Source organism: Antedon bifida, chromosome 1 (assembly GCF_963402885.1).
Source record: "Antedon bifida chromosome 1, ecAntBifi1.1, whole genome shotgun sequence".
NCBI lineage: Eukaryota > Metazoa > Echinodermata > Crinoidea > Comatulida > Antedonidae > Antedon > Antedon bifida.
Genome location: NC_136226.1, coordinates 12591103 through 12616778, shown reverse-complemented (window position 1 = coordinate 12616778; position 25676 = coordinate 12591103). Strand labels below are relative to the sequence as shown.

The following is a 25676-nucleotide window of genomic DNA, read 5'->3' as shown; positions in this document are numbered from 1 at the left end:
ATAAAAGTTTTCATACTGGAACAATAAAAATAACAATGTATTTTGTCTTCGGTGAAATAGCCAATCAAATTGACGTCATGATCAATTAGGCTTACAATCTTCACGATATAACGATTTTATTGTTTTTATTGATCATGACGTCATTTGATCGGGACACGTTAAAAGAGCGTTAGTTAGATAGTATAAACGGTTATGTATATTTATCTATTCTATTATTATTGTATAAATAACAATTAAAATAACTATAAAATATATGAGTTATGTTATAAAAATAACAATTTATTCTGTCTTCGATTATATTATATTTATACCCTTTGTTTTTTTTTTAATACAGGACTACAGTTTTTTTAAATATAATATTACTCATGTTTTTAATTCCCGTCCATATATTCTATTAAAACACAATGAGAACACAGGTTGAGGACAAAAGAACTAGTGCCAATAACAGCAAATACACCAAATACAGATACTACTTTGACAGGGTTGAAAAGACATGCACATACATACCCGGAAAAGCTTTGTAAATTACATAAGCAGTTTTGTGACTCCAAACTAAACATAATCATTTAAAATAATTGTTTGGGTTATTTTTCATGGTATATGAACCTTTTGATTTTCTCGTATATATTATATTTCCATATTATTATCCTTTAAATATGTTCATTTAACTCACCATTGAGTACTAAAATGTTATTGATTTAAAGTAGAAAGTTAAGATATCAATTTGTTTCTTACTTTTTTTTAAAAGATATCTGAACAATAACAACCTCACAACTATTGCCAGCGATGCGTTACTTCGACTTTCCAAATTACTTGAAATGTAAGTTTTGAATTACATAGATACAAAAGCTCACGTTGACGTAATATACTATAGGGACTTTTAGATTTCCACGACGACTGCTACTCTATGACGCCAATTTATGCTATGACTGCCAAATTTGAGATTTTGTTCAGTTGCATGTTGCCGTTCGCTCTCTGACATGAGTACGAGTGGACGTATATTACTAACTGTGAATTATCAATTTTCAAGAAAAGTTTAATATCCTATTTATTATTATCTACTCGTAATTCACTTTCGGGTCTAAAACCAACCTTTAAGAAGATACAGGGCTACAAATGGTATAGCAAATAACGGCCATATTTAATTTATGCTAATTAACCCTCTTTTTGATGTCTTATTTTGGTAAAAACAAGAAAATGTTAAGAAACTTGTTTTCCTACAGTTTATAGATTTTTTAGCATAGGATAATGTCATTTAAGCAGTTATAACATAATATATGACGTCACAACTACATTATGACGTACCTATGACTAATTTAAAACATATTTATTATGCTAATTTGGAAGTTTAATGTTATATTTGCATCCACTCGCAATGCACTTAAGTCGTCTGTTCAAGAGATACAGGGCTTTAAAATGGTAAATGGCGGCAATTTTGAATTTATGCTAATTAATCCACTTCCTGATGTCCGATTTTGGTAAACTTTCATTTGGACCATATCAACCAGACAAAACAATTCGTTTGCAATTTGTTCTATGTGTATTTTACCATACTTTTACTAGACTATACGTTCACTGAAACGTCAACGTGAGTGTCCACTTAATCTAACCATTCCTATATATGTCGACGAGTAACAGTCGACTGCGATCCACGTGGAGGTGAACTTCGTGCACATTCACTCAAATCTAAAATTCCTTACTGCTGTTTCCCATTTCCTTTACTAGTGGAACTAATAGAAGGTTTTCAGGATAGCGAGGAAGAGCGAGTATTGAGTATCAGGTACTTATTTTAAACGCCATATTGTAAGTTTTCCATTTCCGCCGGAAATCTGACGGATCTGTCATATAAATTAATTAATAGATGTAATGATAATGATAAAATGGTGAATATTTTCTTTTTAGATCATTAGATTTCAACAACTTGACTAAATTGCCAACATTTCCAAATACAATAACCGCAATGTAAGTTATCAGCTAAATGTTGTCATTTTCCCAAACTTAAGTGTATGTCTGGTGCTGTTTAAGTACTTACTATGTATTATACCATCGTAATTATACATTAATTAAAACATTTTTTATTCGTTTGTTTTCTGTCTCCACTTTGGCATAATAATGCACATAATGTATAATTATTTACCCCAATATTCTTTATTCAATATTTTTATGTTAAAGATCTGCGAGTTATAATAATTTGAGGTGTGTCGATGGAGCATTTACAAATTTACCTCAACTTGACAGGATGTAAGTAAATTATTTCATCAGTTCATCTGCCATTATTTTATCCCCCTGAGGAATTGTAGCATAGTATGAGGAGAGAGAGAAATGTTATACTGTAGCATCAATTCAGTCAACAATTAAATAATCAATTAATTACAAATCATACCTTTTATCGCATTTTGTAGAATGTTGAATGGTAATCCTATTAGGAAGCTAACGAGGACGACTTTCCAAGGATCTTCTGTTAGAAATATGTAAGGTTTTATAAATAATAGGCTTATATTATCATTATACTGGTATTAATAATTATAATAATGATAACGATAACGACGACGCCGATCACAAAGACGATTGCAAAGACGATAACAAAGATGATTACAAAGATGATTACAAAGATGATTAAAAAGGTGATTACAAAGGTGATTAAAAAGACGATTACAAAGGTGATGATAATGATTGTAAAGATGATGATAATAATTATAAAGATGATGATAATTATTATAAAGATAATAATGAGAATGAGGATAATACTAATGATGATAAAGAAATAAAAAAATTGTATGCATAGGTACGTCTATGTAATTTAATTTAATTATAGTTTTCAGTAAAATAACAATAATATAATAAACAAAAATCGATTGTTTGGGTTTTTTTTAATCGTATCGTATCAAAACTTAACTAACATTGCGTTTAAACATTTCATTAGTTACGAATAATAAAATATGTTGAATCACTCTTTGTATATTTCAGTGACATTAGTAATAGTGCTCTGGAGCAAATTGAACCATTTACGTTTGCTGGTCTACAGCGTATTAACAGAATGTACGTATAATGTATTATTACAATATTATTATTGTTTTTTTGGATAAAAAATATTGCAAAGCAAAATTGAATTATTCGACAAAATTAAAGTTTTTCATAACTATACGTTCAACACCTTGACTTTTTTAATGAACATCCTATCCTTTTACACCTCCGCGGTGCGTCATGAAAACGAAAAGTCGCTAATGTTGTACGCGCAATCTGACGCGAACTTGACTGACGCCTACTATCAGCAGTTTAAGTCACAATCCACTATACATCTAGGCGGGATATCGTATGCTAAAATATTTCTTCTTGTTTAGTATATGCCTAACTGGTAAGATATCGTCATACTATATTATTTATCATGTTACAGACGGTACATTAAATAAGACTTGTTTTTTAAATCGGAACTTCAACTTTATTTTATAGACATCTCAGAGAAAATAATATTAAGGAATTGGTGGAAAACTCTTTCTTCTTTACTAGTAATAAAGAAATAACAAACAAAGTTGTTATGTAAGTTGTTTCATAAATTGTTGTTTTGGATTTCTGTGTAAATAACATTACCAGAATAACGTTAAAAATTTATTTTTTTATATTTTTAAAATTAAATCAGGTATTGAAAGAAATAGATACATTGTCAAATAATTAGACCTGTATAGACATTCAGATTGTTTTAAAATAGGCCTGGTGAGACATCGTGGACATTTAGAAAATTGATTGCTCATTATTTACTTTTTAACAGACATGTTGGCTATCAATTATTATCAAAATTGTCAACAGGAGCATTCGCAAATATTCCATCAGGAAGTGAAATGTAAGTTAAGCTACGTATTTTTTATCTCCCTCTATTTCTATGTGTGTGTGTTGTTGTATTAAAATTAATGTTCTTTGCCTAATGTGTTTATCGAGTCTCTGTTGGGGCGACTTTTTCTCATTCTCAAAGATTTCCTCATCTTTATCGTTTCAAATTAATTAATTAAATTTCAGTATGTCACCGGGCGGTTTAGAATAAATGTTCTTTGCCTAATGTGTTTATATATATATATAAACATATAAACATATATAAACATATAAACATATATATTATATGCTCTGCTAACTTTTCTGGCTGTTTACTTTATCGTTTTGATTTAGCTTTTCGCTTTTTTTATTTGTATCTCCATTGAGATCCAGCCACTGATACCCACAGCATTGTCATTTTTTTCAGTAATTTGCCTTTGGATTTATATATATATATATATATATATATATATAAACACAAGAGGCAAAGAACATTAATTCTAAACCGCCCGGTGATATACTGAAATTTAATTAATTAATTTGAAACGATAAAGATGAGGAAATCTGTGAGAATGAGAAAAAGTCGCCCCAACCGAGACTCGAACTCGGACCGCCTGCTTGATATGCAGATGTCCTAACCATTAGACCACTGGGGCTTTCATGGTATTGTTCGAACTCGATTGGATAACGACTCTTTAACATTCTCGGCGTGGTACGGCGGAACAGCACTAGTCCTCAGTTGTACGCACGCGCAACAGAGATCAAATTGATACGCCCTCATCTTTCAGTATTTTTATTCACGAGGCGGGATCTCAGAAGAGATACTTTTATATATATAAACACAAGAGGCAAAGAACATTAATTCTAAACCGCCCGGTGATATACTGAAATTTAATTAATTAATTTGAAACGATAAAGATGAGGAAATCTGTGAGAATGAGAAAAAGTCGCCCCAACCGAGACTCGAACTCGGACCGCCTGCTTGATATGCAGATGTCCTAACCATTAGACCACTGGGGCTTTCATGGTATTGTTCGAACTCGATTGGATAACGACTCTTTAACATTCTCGGCGTGGTACGGCGGAACAGCACTAGTCCTCAGTTGTACGCACGCGCAACAGAGATCAAATTGATACGCCCTCATCTTTCAGTATTTTTATTCACGAGGCGGGATCTCAGAAGAGATACTTTTATATATATAAACACAAGAGGCAAAGAACATTAATTCTAAACCGCCCGGTGATATACTGAAATTTAATTAATTAATTTGAAACGATAAAGATGAGGAAATCTGTGAGAATGAGAAAAAGTCGCCCCAACCGAGATTCGAACTCGGACCGCCTGCTTGATATGCAGATGTCCTAACCATTAGACCACTGGGGCTTTCATGGTATTGTTCGAACTCGATTGGATAACGACTCTTTAACATTCTCGGCGTGGTACGGCGGAACAGCACTAGTCCTCAGTTGTACGCACGCGCAACAGAGATCAAATTGATACGCCCTCATCTTTCAGTATTTTTATTCACGAGGCGGGATCTCAAAAGAGATACTTTTATATATATAAACACAAGAGGCAAAGAACATTAATTCTAAACCGCCCGGTGATATACTGAAATTTAATTAATTAATTTGAAACGATAAAGATGAGGAAATCTGTGAGAATGAGAAAAAGTCGCCCCAACCGAGACTCGAACTCGGACCGCCTGCTTGATATGCAGATGTCCTAACCATTAGACCACTGGGGCTTTCATGGTATTGTTCGAACTCGATTGGATAACGACTCTTTAACATTCTCGGCGTGGTACGGCGGAACAGCACTAGTCCTCAGTTGTACGCACGCGCAACAGAGATCAAATTGATACGCCCTCATCTTTCAGTATTTTTATTCACGAGGCGGGATCTCAGAAGAGATACTTTTATATATATACACACAAGAGGCAAAGAACATTAATTCTAAACCGCCCGGTGATATACTGAAATTTAATTAATTAATTTGAAACGATAAAGATGAGGAAATCTGTGAGAATGAGACAGAGATCAATCGGAGATCCCGCCTCGTGAATAAAAATACTGAATGAAAGATGAGGTTGTATCAATTTGATCTCTGTTGCGCTTGCCAGTTCTTATGCTATGACTTTATCCAAATTCTTTCACTTGCACTGATGAAGGGCTAGTGTTGCCCGAAAGCTCTGCTAACTTTTCTGGCTGTTTTACTTTATCGTTTTGATTTAGCTTTTCGTTTTTTTTTTGTATCTCCATTGAGATCCAGCCACTGATACCCACAGAATTGTCGTTTTTTCAGTATTTTGCCTTTGAATTTATATATATAGATAATGATATATATAGTATTTTATTACAGACATCTTTCACATTGTAAAATTACCACGATACCAGCAAGATTGTTTGTTAATTCAACTTGGTTAAGGTCTCTGTAAGTACTTAATTTAAAGATGATGTATTGTACCTTGAAACACAAAAAATGAAGGTCAAAATATTCTAAATTTAAATTGGCCATATCAAAGTAATATTAAAGTTATTCACTTTAAGTCGAATTCGTTACGTAATTAACAGGTAAATTAATTTGATTCCATTTCGTCTGGAAAATCGTCACGAGTAAACAAAGATTTCCAACCACAAGTATGCATGGTGCTAATTAGTTTACAACTCGTCATGGTTGAGAAGGTGTTTTCACACAGATCGTGAGGAAGTTTTATAATTATGCATACAGAGTAGCCAAACAAACGCGTTGCATTATGAGATATATTTTAATCGAAAACTTTGACTGGAAGTCAAAGTTATTTTTGGAACAAAAAAAACATCTGTATTTCAGTTAAATGACTTTTTTTCGACTAATTTTTGGTGAAAGTTATTAACTATTATGATACTTCAAAATGACCCAATTTTTTCGAAATCTTTATTTTTTTATTTTTTTGGAATTAGTCAAAGGGGCAACACATCTTTAATTAATTCAAACTTTATTAATCTAAAATGATTTACTTTAGTTTTATCAATCAAGAATATTGTGTTTTTCAATCTAATTTGTTTCCAGACGACTTCATAATAATCAGATTGGCGATATTCATCCAGAAGCATTTAAAGATCTATTTGGTGTCCAGATTTTGTAAGTATACCTTACACCACATTCTAATATCGGTCAATATAACATCTCTCTGGGAAAAGCACATTTATACTGCTTGGCACTTGGCACGTGATATTTATTGCACGACATTGGTTGCGAGTCTCGTTTTCATATCAGCTCTTGTACTTGAATGTTTTACAGTTGTGTTATTACAAAAGTGAGTAATAAAGTTGAAGATATTTATACTGTATTGTGTTTTCTTTTGAAGGTCTGCCTATAGCAATTTTTTAACTGTGTTTCCTTCAGCATTGTATAACCTCCAAATCTGGGACTCTCTGTAAGTGTAACTAAGTTCGTTATACTTTTTAAAAACAATACTTAAATAAATACTGACATAGATCCTTTATCATAGAAGTTTTAGGAATGTATACAAACTCGTATCGGTACGGTCACCTAAATGGGTAATACTTGCATTTGAACACCACCATGAATGAATTAAATTAACCATGCCAGCCGTTTGAAATGTTTCTAAATGGTATCCATTTTGAATCAAACATGTTGAACGTTTTATATCATATCATCATACTGCCATACATCACATTTATTTTGTGCTTCTTTAAATGTTCATTTTCACTTTATTTTATTAAATGTTAATGATGATGATATCAGAAGTTACATTTATTTACCTCTATTTTCCAGTAAAACAAAGATCATTCATAATGAATAACAAATTGTTACCGTATACATTAAGTACCCCTATGCGTGGCACAGGTAAATATTGGTGTTACAGAAATTAAACACATTTCCTAAATAATGATAAATAACAACTTATATGATATTTTATTTTCAGTCAGCTGGATAACAATCACATTTCTTCACTTGGAAATGGATCTTTATTTCAATCAAAGTATTTTTTTCCTCAATACTTGTACCTGAATAGGAATAAAATTAAAACAATTTCAAAAGCCGCTTTTAGAGGTTGTAAAAACCTAACTGAATTGTAAGTATCAATATAATATTATTAATGCTACGAAATTGTTTGCGTAATTTCACGTATCTCCTCCGAAGTCGCTGAATGGTACGTGCTCACATTTGACACACTGATGTTTATTGAGAGGCCGCACACAATAGGCTACATCACTTTCTTGAATTTTAATGATAAACACTAAAAAAAAAGGGCAAAAAATAACAGTAATCTGACGTGTTTCATCACGTATCAACTAAGCCTCCTCCTCTGTTGTGTACCGCCATGGCCGGATCTACAAATACCATGTCGGGCCGCGATTTTTTTTTCCGTACGAGAGTTCCTCCATCGGTTCGTTTCGGACTCAATCGACTCTTCGGTAAGCCACCGATGCTCACTGATGCGTGACAACAACCACAAGACAAAACGTGAGCAGCTTTTTTTCACGAGTGATTTATACATTACTATACTATACTCACTGTAAATATAATAATAAATATTAATAGTAGTACTGAACCTCATAGTTTTAGTAACGGTAAGAGCATTATTATTATTGGGTGTAATAATAATAATAATAGGCCTAGAATGTTAATAATATAATACTGTATAGGCAGCCACAAACCAATGTATCATCAGATTCACAAACAGTAAACACACACACACACACAGCATCAGCATTTATTTATAAATAAGTCCAAATAAAATATTAGTACATTTCGCAAACTCTCTGTTATTTTTTTTTGCAACGTAGAGAAGTACTTACCGTAATTGAAAGAAATGTTTACTCATACAAGAAATTTGATTCAAATAAAATTATGACAAGATGTTAGTACGTATCAGTTATTTTTGTAATGTATTTTTAGGATTTTAATTGACCTAATTTATTTTAATGATATTCATATTTTGATTTTTTAATATGATATACTGTAATAATAATAGGATTTAGGCTATATTATTTTTTATGTATTATTCTGTTTGTTTTGTTCTTAAAAATATAATAAATTTCCATTTTAAGTGGGCCAATACAATTTCTTGAATCTAGACTCTTGGAAAATATAAGTTTTTAATTTTAACGATATACTATCCCCCTGAAGAAAACCCCCAATTTTTGTAAACATTTTATTGTTGAATATGTTATTTTAATGTCACATAATAGTTATTCACTTTGACCAAAAATTGGATTGGCAAAAAAACTATTTACCGGAAAAAAACTATAATTTAAAGTAACAAATAGTCAAATTGTCTGTCAGGCAATGGGTTTTTGGTTAGATTTAACTGTATATTTTGTTTTTTTTTATAATTGAAATCATTTTTTTTTCTATTGAATTAAAACTCCCAAAATGGCCTATTATTAAAAGTCTGAAATCTTTATTTTTCATGATTGGGGATAATACATCTTTAACGTAAAATTTCCATCAGCCTACAATATAAATATTAATTTAATAATATTATTTTAAAAAGTATAAAAAACATACACTGTGCATAGGAATTCCTACTGTACATAATCATTTTAAATTCAAAAGTAATACATGGCATAGGCCTACACAAGCGTGGCTAGGCTAGCCATATAGCTACAATACCTAGACCTAGGCCTAAATATCTACTATTGGGTCGTAGACCTAGGCCTAAATATCTTTAAAATGCTATTGGGTTCTTAATGTAATTACTAAGTAGGCCTAGGCCTAGTATCTATTAATTAATGTCAATCAAAGTTCGTATTTAGTGTAGATTCTTTTTACTGTTGTGAGACTGAGAGCCTGTGAAAGTAACTCGCGGTTTGTAAATTCTACAGTATTATGTTGTCACGCATCAGTGAGCTGACTTACCGAATACCGAAGAGAGTCGATTGAGGCCGAAACGAACCGATGGAGGAACTCTCGTACGGAAAAAAAAATCGCTGTCGGGCCGCCAAATTAAAACAGTGTTTAGTCTCGGCAGCCAGTCAACCGTATCGAATGATCGCGTCTTTGAAGTTTTAATTAATTACACCTATCCTTGAACAGAATGATTTTCGTAAATCACGGTTTGGCTCAGTGAGTAAAACGCCGTGGCCATTGAAATCAATGCTTAGTACGTTCGAGTTCGAATCCGCGATATGTGTAAATAATATCACCGCTTAAACTAACAAAATTAAAACTAGACCACAATGTAATCACAAAAGTAGCAAAAAAATACCACATTTTCAAATTGTTTTAGCTCAGCCCTCAGACAGCAACCAGCCTAAGCCTCTGGGTGGCTGCGACAGCAGCGATATCGGTGGCGATCACGAAAATATTAGTAATAGAGTCAATAGGTTTTAAGTTAAATTGTATATTTGTCTTGATTATTTCTTTTTACTAGGGTACTTGACCATAATGAAATATCGTACCTTGAAGATGGAGCATTTGATGATACTGATTTGGAAGCCATGTGAGTAAAATAAAAATAATAATGTACTTAATATGACATATTTACAGTGTTTGAATTGTTTATCCATTCAAACTGGGCCAAATTTAGTTTTAGTCTAATTTCTAACCTGTATTTCAAATTAATATTGGTTGGTCAATTCTTTTGACACACATGGCGTTTCATATGTAAAATAAAAGCTTGAAATCAGAAAAAAAATCGAAACATCTGGTGGACTAAAATTTAAAAAAAGGGGGAAATACAGATTTGGGTAAGTCTAATGTGGTGTTAAGGTTTGTGACCCACTAGAAGAAGTTGATAGTCATAGTCATAGTCATATATACTTTATTGTCCATTTAAAAAAACAGAAATGTGATTTGAAAACTGGCAAAATACAAAAATATAAATATAAAATACAATTTACAAAAACACACACAAAAAGTTAAGAGGCTAAAAATTGTTAAAATTGACATAATATTGTTATATTTCTTAGTTGTAGGCTTACGAACATTTAGTCGTGTATAATAATATATTATGCTGGACAATATGTTTTACTAGTATGTAGTTTGAAAAAAAACATAGTATTAGTAAAACCATAAATAATGTTAGATAATGTTGGTCTTTGTTTTCGTTTATTTTGTATTCAAATCTGGCCCTCACTCCTCAGGTATTTACAAGCAAATAAGCTGAAAAATATAACGAATGGAACATTTAGAAATGGAGTAATGAGAAAACTGTAAGTAGAATGAAATTGTATTAATAAACGCTTTTCTAATTCAGATTATGTCACTCTTTGATTGTTTACACGTTAAATAATTACAAGAAAAATAATTATTATGCCATTTGTAGACTACCGGTATAGTAATATATAACATGTGTATTCATACCATGTACTGCAATATTGATTTTTTTTTTCGTTACCCAATCACCTTAGTAACGTTATTAGGTCCATCACAATTCTGTCAATACATCACAGTTTTTTTATTTTGTTCATCAGGTACTTGTTCAATAATCCAATCACTTTTATCGAAGAGAAAAGCTTTTCTAACATGTCAAATAATTCAATTGTGTAAGTAATTTAGACAAAATAAACTATGAACGATAAATTGATTGATTGCGTCCTGGAAAAATATTAACTGTTTTATTTTTTGGTGGATGTAAGTTATGGCATAAATAGAATAATGTATTTAAATTAATACAATTAAAAGCCTACATTCAATTTCTACAATATTAATTTGTATATGCATCAATATTAATATTCTTTTTTCAGTTACTTGGACTGTGGACAATTGACGAATATTCCATCAACTTTGTCTGGAAATACAGTAGTGTAAATACATTTGATACATTTGTTCTTTTGGGATTTGTGTACTTTTCCATCTCACATCCTAAACATATTGATATCTACTTAAGGCTTGGTTCCCACTAGAGACGCAACGCAAGGACGTAGACGACGCAACGCATGCGAGTTGACCAATCACAAGCCACAATAATCCATCACTTGTGATTGGTCAAATATTCCTAGTGGGAACCAAGCAATGTATGTAAGTATCTGCCATATACTATAAGGATATCATTGGTTTAAACTACATTTGAGAAAGGTTTGGCCGGCCCTGGGCCAGATATTACGCTCATACTACTCTATTAATATATACAAAAATATATTCCTCTTTAATTATTTCAGTGCTTTTTTTGGTTTTTTTTCAGTAATTGTTTAACGAATAAAACTAAGATCATATTTGACTTTTTTAATTTTACTAATATAAACTATGGTATGGTATGCAACGAAACTGAAGGTATATGTGAGCCTTGTAAGCAGGGGCATTACCAGTTACGGCAAAACAACGAGAAGGCGAAACCAGAATGCCATGCTTGTCCACCAGGTAATTTGTTAAATAAAAAAAGGAATTATTAATGATGATGATGACGATGACGATGACGACGACGATGATTACGATTATGATGATGATAATGACGGCGGCGACGACGACGATGATGATGAAATTAGCACCTGCTTGTTTAATATTTTTTTGTTAGATTGGTATTGTAAAGTTTTTATTTAACCTTCATGTAAAAGAGATGATATACTGAAAATGTATTAATTCATTTGAAACGATAAGATAAGGAAATCTGTGAGAATGAGAAAAAGAATGACATATTTGGAACAAAATAATATTTAATTACAGTAAGATTGTATATTTTCAGGAGGATTTTACAACGATGAGTTGGGAAAGAGTGAGGAAGAGAGCTGGCTTAATAACTGCAAACCATGTCCAAATGGAAGTTTCTCACATAATGCTGGTGCTACTACGATTACTGATTGTCAAACATGTCCAGGTGGAACTAAGACTGACCAATTAGCATATCTCAATGCTTGTTATTGCCTTGATAACTTTCATCGTGTTGATCGATTCGGTGAGTGCACACCTTGTCCAGAAGGTGTCGACTGTGCACGTGACTTTCAACAATTGCTACCGGGCTACTGGTGGTTTTGGGGATTTGATTCAGAAAGTAAAGACAAGTACAATGATTTTATTACGCAGTTAGTTAGCAAAAGCTTTAGTGAAAGTAATCCTGGTGCTTTGAAAAATGCAATTTACGATGGACTATTACCTGCTGTGTTTATATGTCCACGGTTAGAAAGTTGCGTAGGGGGTATCGACGCAAATTGTTCCAGTGGTTATACAGGATGGTTATGTGGCGCATGTTTACCAGGTTATTACGAATTGTTCAACGAATGTCATAAATGTCAGAAGAGTTTCATTATGATTATTCTATTTGCTGTTATTATCTTAATAATCGCCGTTGTTGGATACATAGTTTGGCAGATAGATAAAAGAAATAGTATCGCACGTATGGGTTCTTTTTTCACTCACATGAAGATAGCTATCAATTTCTATCAGATCCTTGGTATACTATCTGAAATAAATGAAATTCACTGGCCAGAAGACTTTCAATCGGTTGGACAAAGTTTACAGTATCTTGACATTATTCGGTATGTTAATCTTCTCAGTCCGGCGTGTATTTTGTCTGGTTCTTGGAATGCATATACACTTTTGTATATTGGTATAGCCACACCTTTTGTTATCCTGATATTGGCGTCAACAGTTTGCTTGCTGCTACACCTTATCAATAGATATCGTGGTGATTACACAGCTCATCGTTTAAAAGACAAATGCTTATCAATTGCAATCATGTTAATGTACTTAACGTATGCAAATTCCTGCTCAAATATCATGGCCGTAGGTCCGTGGTCGATTCGTACATTTAATGTTACATCAGATGACAATCACAATTATGCAAAGAAAATACTTACGTCCGACTATTCTATTATGAATTTGGAAGATAACAATGGTTCGATGTACAATACTAACAAAAACATCGTGTTTGTTTCATTGCTGTATGTAATAGGTTTTCCTCTTACAGTTGTTGCCGTTTTGTATTGGAAATATAAACGTAATGCCTCACATAACGAAGATATTAATAGTGTACGACCAGAAATTGTGGGATTAAAGTTCTTTTGTAAGCAATACAACTCACGGTTTTGGTACTGGGAAGTATTTGAGATGTACAATAAAGCAATTCTTTCACTTATCGCTAATTTCAAAGACGACGAAGCATCAAACATGTCTTATTCTTTATTTGTAACTGTTATTCTTATTGCATTACATCTTTATCTTGAGCCAATGAAGGAAAAATCGGATCAAAGATTTCAGTTGTTGACACTGATCTTCATAATTGTTAACTTATCGATTGGTACAATTATTGACATGGATGATTCTTTATACACGACAGATGATTCAATTATTCTTCTTCATGAAATCACACCGTTTATTCTACTGATGCTTAACTTGTCCATCTTAGTGTTAGTCTTTGGTAAGTTTTCATTAATTACTTTAGCATAATCAATATGTAGGCCGCTATTTGTATAATTGTAATAATACTTACTTTGTATATTATTTACCTTATACAGCTGATTTACTGAAGAAGGTTAAAGAGAGTATTTGTAAAGGATGGACACACCAGATTGTTCCGGATTCAGAGTATAATCATGAGAGTTCTTCACAGATCGTTCTATTGAACGCCTCGTCAAGTGATGGCATATAATCAGGACTTGAAAATGTAGATTGTCAATCTATTGTTAATCTGTGTTTACCTAAATAAACACAATTACTGTATTTTAATTTCACTAGAGGATACCTACCGTCATTTAATGGTTCCGTTGGCGGCACTGTATTATGCTAATTAAACACACTAAAACAAGTTCAGTAATATCGTGAATATAAGTTGTTAGTAAAATATTTATCCCAAGATAGATTCGATGTTAAAATTATATATTCAGATTATCATGATCAAGATGTGAGATGTTATTTTAATAAATCGTGCTGTGTATCATCGTGGTATTGTCTCAACAAAAACCTGAGTTTTAAACGCTGTTGAGCTATAATGTTGACATAAGCAAATTGTTTAATATAATATCTGGAAATACCATTTTAAACCTTTAAGCAATATATTGTACAGTGCGGTTTTGGTTTTGTATTATAAACAATTGTAGTAGTCTACGAAATGTTCATTGTTATCTGGACAGTATTTTATTTAATCTGTTGTTATTGTGAACAATTTCAGGAGATTTCCCCAAATACTAAGATTACTTCTTTTCCAATGAAGTCATTTCCTTGTATGTTTTGCCTATTAATCAAAACAATAATGTTGAATCTGCTTAATGTATAGTAAATCTATGTTAGTTAATAGGATTTTTTCGCGCCGCGGCTCTAGCCAGCTATGTCCCAGGAGGACACATTCATTAATAAGCTGTTTCATAGCGGTAGCTTTAGTATCTAAGGCTGACAGTTTTGCGAATTTGGAAACTCGACTATAATTTATAGGTAGCTGCTGGACCCAAAAAACGTCTGGGAGAAGAGAGTCTATGAAAGCCTTTGCTGATAATACAGTATTATATAGATGCATGTAGACAGAAATCTGTAAAATCTTGTCCAATAAATAATAACTTCGTTTTTGCTGTCAACCAGGCCGGTATTATAATAATTCACTGTCAAATAATCATTCGATAATGGTCACAACTTTATTTTGGCTCTGTCAACATAAAGGGAGGTATTTACAATCTTTCTTTTGACTGTCTAGGCCAATGTTATAATAATACGCCGTCAGATATTAAATCATTGAAACAGTCCTGGTAAATGTTTTTCTTGGTTATCAGATGCCGTGGGGGGCGGGGGGCGGGGGGTTCAATCAATCAATTATCGTCAGAAGGTGAACAATCAGTCTAGGTAGCAGCAGCAGAGTATTAGGAACGCTTGCTCCTTTAATTAATCCAGAAAAAGGTTTGTACATTATCTATTTGTTTGCTAGCCTTCTCCAAACACAATTATATTTTTTTTTTTTAAGGTTTTATAAGTGGTTTTTTCAACATTTATGATAGTAATGACACAGTTCTGTGTCTGGACGCAAGTTCATAGACCTACTAGTTATATTATTCATATTAACTGATACTTACTCTTCATTTACCGTAGTTCAGTTTTAATGAAATATATAATATAAATTGGCTTCGTAACAATTAATTAGTGTTGAAAAGGTTAGTTTTTTGGTGATAGGTGAAAATGACATGTAACTTCGTAATCAATTTATTTATTTTGTATATACTTTCGTTCAAAATGAAACTCCAACCTCTCTAATCAAAAGATTGAACTAGAAAACGGACCCTTTTATTGAATTGGGTATGTTGAAACATTTCAATATTCATTTTAAAAAGTACATTAATTATGGCATTGAACATTGATCAGTGGCTATAGAGGCGTAAAAACCCTCGGTCAATATCATGTAAAATGCACTGTGAAAAGGGTCATTATTAAGACTGCAAAATTGGGGTTAACAACAAATAAATTCTTTCGTTTAAAATGTAAAATCAAGGCTGGAAAATTTGGGCTTATTAACAAAAAAATATTTTATTATTAGACGCGATAACATCAATGACCATAAATGGTTAGTTATTAATAATAATTAGTGTTATATTAATGAACAATGATCATGATTATACTCGCCATTTTAATTAAGAACGGCTTGAAATAGGTACATTATGTGTATAAAAAATATAATTATTAATATAGCCACTGTTACTAGTTTTATTCTACATGCTAAATAGTCCGGTGGCAGGAGCAGGAGGGGGATATCACCACCCGAAAGGGGACAAATTGCAATCCAACTTTACTAGACCAGAATTTTCCGTAGATTACGAATATGGAAGGTAATCGATCAGGATAGGAAGCGTTTTTGAGATATAAGGGGTCAAAGTTCAAAATTGACCAATATAAAAACATGCTATATCTCTGGAAATTCTGGACCTAGTGAGATAATTTTGGTGTCAAATTGTTCACAATGTATATGTTTATATTACCTCTAACAGAACTTTCTTTGTAAAATTGACCGGAAATTCCATTTTTAGCAATTTTAACCTTTGACCTCTTTTTGCTATATCTAAGTAACGGCAGGTCGGAGAGAATTAAAAATTGGAGCAAATTGTTCCCAAGATATACATTTATATGCAGTGTAACAGATGATATTGCTTGAAAATGACTGGAAGTGTGGTTATTAACCTTTGACATAATTGAATAAGGTTATAAAAACATAAATTAATAAATATTTGTCGTAAGGAGCCAATTTTGGTATCAAATTGTTCACAATATATATGTTTATACTTGCCATAATGCAACATTTTTTTCAAAAAGTGACTGAAACACTATTTTTCTGTAATTTTAACCTTTGACCTGTTTTTCTCATCTAAACAACGACATGGCATAGAGATTTCTGACGGCAAATTGTTTATAATAGATATTTTTATTCAATCTAATAGATTATACTGCTTGAAAAAAACAAGTGTGATTATTGCTTTGAAATCCTGTACATAAGAGCCTATCGGGCGGATTTAATGCAAAGAGGTGTGGAAGGGGAATACTACGACTATACAGTACAATGTATTTCAGAAACATTTGAGCAATTTCATTCAGGTATCCATGTATCTCCAATAAACGGAATGTACGGTTCATAGAGAATTCAGAAGTTACCCTTGGTTCATTTTGGCAAATCCATATGGGTTCCTTTTAAAAGGATTGAGGGTGCACAGACAGGCTTTTCCCATGGCTTAATATTGGAACCTACAGTTTTAGTTACCCGATATATTTCTAACACAGTAACTTATGTAGCCAAATGCATTGATCCGATACAGGGGCCAAATGTAGAACTGAACATAGAGTAGAGAAGGGTCTAAATAGATGACCTGCTGTTGTTTCATTTTAGGCAAAATCCAAATCGGTTCCTTAAGGATCGAGAGTGCACAGGCAGCTTTATTCCATGTGCCTGTCTATATAAACCCACATTGTCACCCCTTATATTTCCATTATGGGGCTTAATGTCCATCCATGGAGGACCGGCCTTTGGGGGATTAATTTTGGCAAATCCATAAGTGTTCCTTAAGGATCGAGAGTGCACAGGCAGCTTTATTCCATGGGCCGCGCCTGTCTATATGAACTCACAGTGTCACCCCTTATATTTCCATTATGGGGCTTAATGTCCATCCATGGAGAACGACCGGCCTTTGGGTTAATTTGGGCAAATCCATAAAATGTTCCTTATGGATGATCGAGGGTGCACAGGGATATTTATTATATCTCTATGAACCCAAATTTTCACCCCACATACAGTATTTCCAATATAGGGTCTCTTGTAGACCCACATAGAGAACCCCGAAAGGTCCATGAAGGATCGGCCCTTAGGTTCATTTGGCCAAATCCATAAATGTTATTTAAAGATTGAGGGTGAACATTTTAGTTTTATTCCATAGTTCATCTATGAACTATTTACCCCATATTAATTTCTAATACAGGGCCTTATGTAGCACACTACATAGAGATCCCAAAAGGGTCCTTAGAGGGTTCATTCGGGCAAATCCATATGGGTTATTTTATAATCTTTTGTGTACAGGAAAATCTTTCCTGTATGGGCCAAACTATCTGTGGCTACATAAAAATTGTGGTCTGTCTGTGGATTGAGTTTGGCCACCTGGATCTGCCTATGCCTTATCCTGTACGATTTGGTATTCTCTGGTTCTGATGAATAGTAGTTTATTTTCCAAAAACGAGTATTGTAGCCCTAATAAATGCAACTGTATAGTGGCAAATCATTGAAGGTCATCGTAACATTTTAACATCATAACATTTTAACCGTCATAATATTAATATTTTTATTATTTATTTTACAGTATTATATTAATACATTTAAAATAATGCCCACTTGAAAAAATATAAAAATACCATAACTTCACTGATCAAATAACGTGATTACATTTATGAAGAACATCGATCTCATAGTTTGAATAACTTTGCATTATTTAGTATATCACTTGTTTAAATGTTTACCTTTGACCTATGTCAACTTGTGTAATGATAAATGTGCTCTTTTGATTGTGTATGATTGATAGATGTCTTAAGAGAATGATAAAACATAACATTTTGTCTTAAATGTTAGTTTTTATTTGGGTTTATATGCAAATTGTGTGATTGGTCAATATTGACATTTGACCTTTAATTGAAAAGTATTTGTTTTACATTTATAATCATAAAAATGTAATAAAAGACCAAATTGTGCTTCAATAAATTTGTTATAATACATATACATAATACATTGTTGTAATTGGTCAATTTTGAACTTTGACCCCTTACATCTCGAAAACGCTTCCTATCCTGATTGAATACCTTCCATATTAGTAATCTACGGAAAATTCTGGTCTAGAAAAGTTCGATGGCAATTTGTCCCCTTTCGGGTGGTGATTCCCCCCTCCTGCCGCCGGACTAAAAGTAAATGAAAATCCACTAGAAAACAAGCAAGTCTGAATGTTATATGCTTATTAGCCATGTTATGTTACTGTAGGCCTATGATTGTTGGCAATGTCCACATATTATTTCCGTGGGCCGCTTATCCATAGTGTATCACTCAAAAAAAAGACGTGTGAGGTTCGTTCTTTAGATTTTGAAGAATGATTTGTTGTGTTACAGGTTGACACATGAGTCAAATGCTCAAGATATCGGCTAACGCCATGGGACCCTTGGCTTATCAATGAATAATAAATACAGTACTTTCGTTCAATTGAAATCGGAATCTGACCGTTTTTTTTATTAAATTGGGTGTGATTAAACATATAATAATTCATTAAAAAGGTACAATAAAAACAAATGCATCAGAGGCGTAAAGAACCCTACGGTCAATATCATGTAAAATGTAGGCCTATGTGGTATAAGCACTGTGGAAGGGGTCATTATTATTAAACTGGAAAATTGGGCTTATCAACAAATAAATAGTTTCGTTCCAAATGTAAAATAAGACTGCACAATTGGGCTTATCAACAAATAAATACTTTCGTTCAAAATGTAAAACTAAGACTGCAAAATTGGGCTTATCAACAAATAAAATACTTTTTTTCAAAATGTAAAATTAAGACTGGAAAATTGGGCTTATAAACAAATAAATATTTCCGTTCAAAATGTAAGAAAACATTTTTGAAATATTGACATGCTAATCCTTAAGCTCTGTCTATACTATCAAACTAAGTATGATGTTCCCATATTATATAGACATGACGATGTCATATCACTACGATATTCGGGCATATCACTACCATATTTACCACTTTTTTTGTTAAACTCGTTGGGACAGTGTAGACAGAAATATGTGATCAAAATATAAGTCGGAATTGGACTGACGCGATTGATTTAATTGGGTATGTCTATTAATATAATAATTCATTAAAAACTATAATAAAATCCGATACGCGTTATGGTATTGATCAATGGTGCAAAAAAACCTGAGAAATAATGTTATAACGCGATGCAATAATACAACCCATATGCCTATACTATTATTATAAATACCTATTAAAAATCCATTCATATAACTTTTCATCGCGAACCGAAAATGTCTAAATGTTATTCTACAGACAGTAATTATATATTCAAAAGCTATATTACAGTATTATTATTATCAATACCTAAATGCGATCTACATTAAGTAATAACCACATAAACATACATTATTCCCAATACAAGTTTGTGCGTTTAATTCTAGAAAAAAACGACTGTGCTGACAGGCCAATGACATAAATCACAAGTCCCAATTGTTCACTTGCGTTTTGATTGGCCGACCTATTATATTATATTAATGAAGACTGTTCTTACAACTGTCCAGTCAAAAAGTTACGCGGCGTTTTTTGTAAGAAATATTTTTTGTTTTAATTTGTGGGTGTAACAAAAATTAACATCAATATCTATAAGACTGCTCGGTGTGTTATGCCCCAATCATGAGAAGCCACTGTTTATTTGTGATATATTCAAATAATTTAAATGAGTGCCAAGCAGATTTGAAAGGGTACAGAAAGACAGATAAAGTGACAGATGGAACAATTAATTTGTTTTTGATGCTGCTATAGAGGTATGTTTGTGTTAAGTGTAGGCCTATATAATTTTACTTTAGATAGATTTGTTTATACTGATTGCAATTCCACAATTAATCTCTGCAGTGCACTGCTTTTAGTGGAATGTAGGCCTATTGTCATTATTTTTTATCAAAATAAGGAAGAAGGAAGTAAATATGTTTCATGTATATTTCCAACACTGATCTCTGACATTATTAGGCGACAAAACCAATACAATCAGTCGTAGAAGTATAAAATTACTGCAGAGTCTGTTACAAACATTTGTTTACGATATTTGTTTACTTTTCTTTTTTTCTTGTAGCTATGTTATTTTTGCATTGGCTGATTGCATGAACGCTTAGCTGAGATCACGTTTTGTGTATGTACGAACACAGATATTGGTTATAAAAGTCATTTGTAGTTGACGTGGGCTTTTTAGTCGCGTGGACGCGACTCTATAGTTCACTATGTCGGTCGGTCGGTCTGGTATCACTATGCGTTTTAGCACGCGACTTATGGCTGTTGGCCTTGTTTACTTAGGCCTACCTGTTGGAATTACCGTAAACACAACACATTTGTGAGTTAAAATGCACATTAGCTTGTATTGTATAAATCGTGATGCAATCCATGGGCGTCACCAGGATTGTAAAAATAAGTTCGACGAGGGGAGAATATACTCCATTTGGTCCCTCCATTTTTCATTTGTAAATACGGTTATTAGTACCTACCTATTGTTATACCCAACGGGAAACAGACGATCGGGACAACGGACGATCGGGCCCATTGTAAGACTATCAGGCCTAAAGCGTGAGACGATCGGGCCCAGGCCCGTAGCCAGGGGGAGGTTTTTATGGTTCGGGCGAACCCCCCCTTTACAGCGAACCCCCCTTAACTGACTGCAAACCCCCAACCCTGACATGCCCAATACCTCACCCCATCTCTGAAAATCCTCCAAATACGTACCCCACAGTACAAAAGGTTATTCGTAAATTGAAAAATTCGTAAACTCGTTCTTGAATAAATCGATACATTCTTCGCTGTATATAAAACGTGGTTCCCATTAGAACGTGGGAATCGACGATGCAACAGTGCTGCAAACATCGCAGGTTTGATTTCACGCAGGCGGGGGCAAACACAATTATTGGAAGGGAATGTTCTTACGTTGCGTAGGTTGCGTTACGTTGCGTCGCTAGTGGGAACCACGATAAAATTGAAAAAATCGTAAACTCGTTTGTGAATAACTCGATACCTTCTTCGCTGTACAAAGCGTGGTTCCCACTAGAACGCAACGCAGTGACGTATTGACACAAAGTGCTGTATTGCAGGTGGGAACCGACGACGCAACAGCGCTGCAAACATCACAGGTTTGATTTCTATAGTAATAGGTTTATCAATCTATCGTTAATCTGTGTTTACCTAAATAAACACAATTACTGTATTTTAATTTCACTAGAGGATACCTACCGTCATTTAATGGTTCCGTTGGCGGCACCGTAATATGCTAATTAAACACACTAAAACAAGTTCAGTAATATCGTGAATATAAGTTCTTAGTAAAATATTTATCCCAAGATAGATTCGATGTTAAAATTATATATTCAGATTATCATGATCAAGATGTGAGATGTTATTTTAATAAATCGTGTTGTGTATCATCGTGGTATTGTCTCAACAAAAACCTCAGTTTTAAACGCTTTTGAGCTATAATGTTGACATAAGCAAATTGTTTAATATTAAATCTGGAAATATCATTTTAAACTTTTAAGCAATATATTGTACAGTGTGGTTTTGGTTTTGTATTATAAACAATTGTAGTAGTCTACGAAATGTTCATTGTTATCTGGACAGTATTTTATTTAATCTGTTGTTATTGTGAACAATTTCAGGAGATTTCCCCAAATACTAAGATTACTTCTTTTCCAATGAAGTCATTTCATTGTATGTTTTGCCTATTAATCAAAACAATAATGTTGAATCTGCTTAATGTATAGTAAGTCTATGTTAGGTAATAGGATTTTTTTTTAATTTGTGGGTGTAACAAAAATTAACATCAATATCTATAAGACTGCTCGGTGTGTTATGCCCCAATCATGAGAAGCCACTGATGTTTGTTTGTGATATATTCAAATAATTTAAATGAGTGCCAAGCAGATTTGAAAGGGTACAGAAAGACAGATAAAGTGACAGATAGAACAACTAATTTGTTTTTGGTGCTGCTATAGAGGTATGTTTGTGTTAAGTGTAGGCCTATCTAATTTTACTTTAGATAGATTTGTTTATATTGTAAATTGATTGCAATTTCACAATTCATCTCTGCAGTGCACTGCTTTTAGTGGAATGTATAGGCCTATTGTCATTATTTTTTATTAAAATAAGGAAGAAGGAAGTAAATATGTTTCATGTATATTTCCAACACTGATCTCTGACATTATTAGGCGACAAAACCAATAAAATTAGTCGTAGAAGTATAACATTACTGCAGAGTCTGTTACAAACATTTGTTTACGATATTTGTTTACTTTTCTTTTTTTCTTGTAGCTATGTTATTTTTGCATTGGTTGATTGGTTGCATGAACGCTAAGCTGAGATCACGTTTTGTGTATGTACGAACACAGATATTGGTTATAAAAGTCATTTGTAGTTGACGTGGGCTTTTTAGTCGCGTGGACGCGACTCTATAGTTCACTATGTCGGTCGGTCGGTCTGGTATCACTATGCGTTTTAGCACGCGACTTATGGCTGTTGGCCTTGTTTACTTAGGCCTACCTGTTGGAATTACCGTAAACACAACACATTTGTGAGTTAAAATGCACATTAGCTTGTATTGTATAAATCGTGATGCAATCCATGGGCGTCACCAGGATTGTAAAAATAAGTTCGACGAGGGGAGAATATACTCCATTTGGTCCCTCCATTTTTCATTTGTAAATACGGTTATTAGTACCTATTAATATATTGCATATATACCCAAAAAACAGACGATCGGGACAACATTGTAAGACTATCAGGCCCAAAGCGTGAGACGATCGGGCCGAACAAGATTTTAAGACGATCGGGACCAGAGACGATCGTGCCAAACAAATAAACATCAAAGCAGTAACAGTTGACTGCCAAAAGTGGAAACAGTTTGAAATTATATTTTCAATAATGTTCTCTGTCATTCTTATTGCAGTAAAATAAAAAGCAAATTAAAAAAAGTCTGTTTCAATTATACATAATGGTTTGTAATTAACGTCTGGTTAATTTCTGCATGTACACTTTTGTGGGTAAATCATATTTATATCCATCCATATCCATGTCCCGATCGTCTGATAACCATAATCGGATGCATGTCTCCCTCCCAAAAAATGTGTAAACTCGTTCGTGAATAGCTCGATACATTCTTCGCTGTTTGTTTGTTTACTATTAGAGTGGTGGGTTACTATTACTAATCTTAAATTAGGCAATAGTAACCCACCTATTCAGGTCAGCAAATCATAGCACAATAATAAAACAGTACGAATAAACAAATTAGTTTGAACTCTAGCTTTATTTTAACTCCCGAGATCAACATGCATTATCTCCTTATTTTCAAAATACGGCTGCATCATAAACGACCAGTCTTCAATTCATAATGTAATTTTGTCAATAGTTTTTGTGACTCTAATATTAACCCCATGGGGTACTATTAGAGTAGTGGATTATTATTATAGATTGACTTATAAGGTGGGTTACTATTAGAAGGAGGGTTACTATTAGAGTGTGGGTTACTATTAGAAGATTTACGGTATAGCCTTCCGACGTATTACATAAAAAATGGAACGCTGCGGTTACTCAACTGTATCAATACCATCTATTTACATTAATTAATACCCTCCCACTAGATCCGCCACTGGATTACAACAATGGAACTGAAAAGGAGTTACAAAATAGGCTGTCATATTCATTCATTGAAAAATATTAATAAGGTAGAAGGGAGTAATATGTAATTTTATTTTATTTCCTGCATCAGATCACTATTCTATTTGAATCGTAATAGCTGGATATCCAGATTAAGTATATTACTGCATGCTGGCCGCGATCAGTACTAAACGTAGAAAATGTTTTTACGTTCTTCGTTTACTTTTATTCTTTTCTATAGCTTCGTCGTGAAGTGAAATATCCAATCAATATATTTATCTATTTACCGGTTGTTTATCGTGCAGTGTCTGTACGCTGAATATTTTACTTGATTTATGGGTTATATTATATAAATAATTAAAATAACATGAATTAATATATGGGTTATGTTATAAAAATAACAATGTATTCTGTCTTTGGTTATATTATATTTATACCCTTGTTTTTTTTTTATTACAGGACTACAGTTTTTATAAATATAATATAACCTTCACTGTCTTTAATTCTCGTCCATATTATTAAACACAGTGAGAACACAGGTTGAGGACTAAAGGAAGTAGTGCCGTATTAATTAAAATTTATCGCAGAAAATAATAGAAAACATACCAAATACTGATACTACTTACAAACAACTTACAAAAGTTTAATTGAGTAACTTTAATTTAAATTTGACAGGGTTGAAAATACATGCACAAACATACCCGGAAAAGCTATGTAAAACACATAAGCAGTTTTGTGACTCCAAAGTAAATATAATAATTTTAAATTAATTGTTTGGGTAATTTTTCATGGTATATGAACCTTTTGATTTTCTCTTATATATTATATTTCTATAGTATTATCCTTTAAAACTCAATTTGTTTCTTACTATTTTTTAAAAAGATATTTGAACAATAACAGCCTCACAACTATTGCCAGCGATGCGTTACTTCGACTTTCCGAATTAAGTGAAATGTAAGTTTTGAATTACATAGTTATGGTGTGCATGAAATGAACATTTTATCAAATAATAGGGACTAATATAGGATACAAAAGCTCACGTTGACGTAATATACTATAGGGACCTTTATATTTTCACGTCGACT

At 32.9% G+C, this 25676-nt stretch overlaps 2 protein-coding genes and 1 non-coding gene across 5 annotated transcripts; 2 read left to right on the top strand and 1 right to left on the bottom strand.

Moving 5' to 3' along the window:
* The first annotated feature begins 404 nt into the window (after positions 1 to 404).
* On the top strand, positions 405 to 10263 carry LOC144834832 (lumican-like). Its single transcript, XM_078689790.1, has 8 exons — positions 405 to 520; positions 749 to 820; positions 1903 to 1962; positions 2173 to 2241; positions 2968 to 3039; positions 3451 to 3537; positions 3767 to 3838; positions 10191 to 10263. The coding sequence occupies exons 1-8, from the start codon at positions 405 to 407 to the stop codon at positions 10261 to 10263; spliced, it is 621 nt and encodes a 206-aa protein (XP_078545916.1).
* On the bottom strand, positions 5117 to 5188 carry Trnad-auc (transfer RNA aspartic acid (anticodon AUC)). Its single transcript has one exon. It is a non-coding gene; the product is annotated as a tRNA-Asp (tRNA).
* Positions 10264 to 11238: 975 nt separating the features above from the next.
* LOC144842758 (uncharacterized) lies at positions 11239 to 14806 on the top strand. Of its 3 annotated transcripts, XM_078699300.1 has the most exons (6): positions 11239 to 11304; positions 11506 to 11565; positions 11943 to 12118; positions 12441 to 13088; positions 13662 to 14111; positions 14209 to 14806. In XM_078699300.1, the coding sequence occupies exons 1-6, from the start codon at positions 11285 to 11287 to the stop codon at positions 14340 to 14342; spliced, it is 1488 nt and encodes a 495-aa protein (XP_078555426.1). In that variant the 5' UTR covers positions 11239 to 11284; the 3' UTR covers positions 14343 to 14806. The 3 variants fall into 3 exon arrangements, with proteins under 3 accessions (XP_078555426.1, XP_078555409.1, XP_078555418.1); XM_078699283.1 differs by having other exon boundaries at positions 12441 to 14111; XM_078699292.1 differs by lacking the exons at positions 11239 to 11304; positions 11506 to 11565 and having other exon boundaries at positions 11871 to 12118; positions 12441 to 14111.
* The last annotated feature ends 10870 nt before the right edge of the window (positions 14807 to 25676 follow it).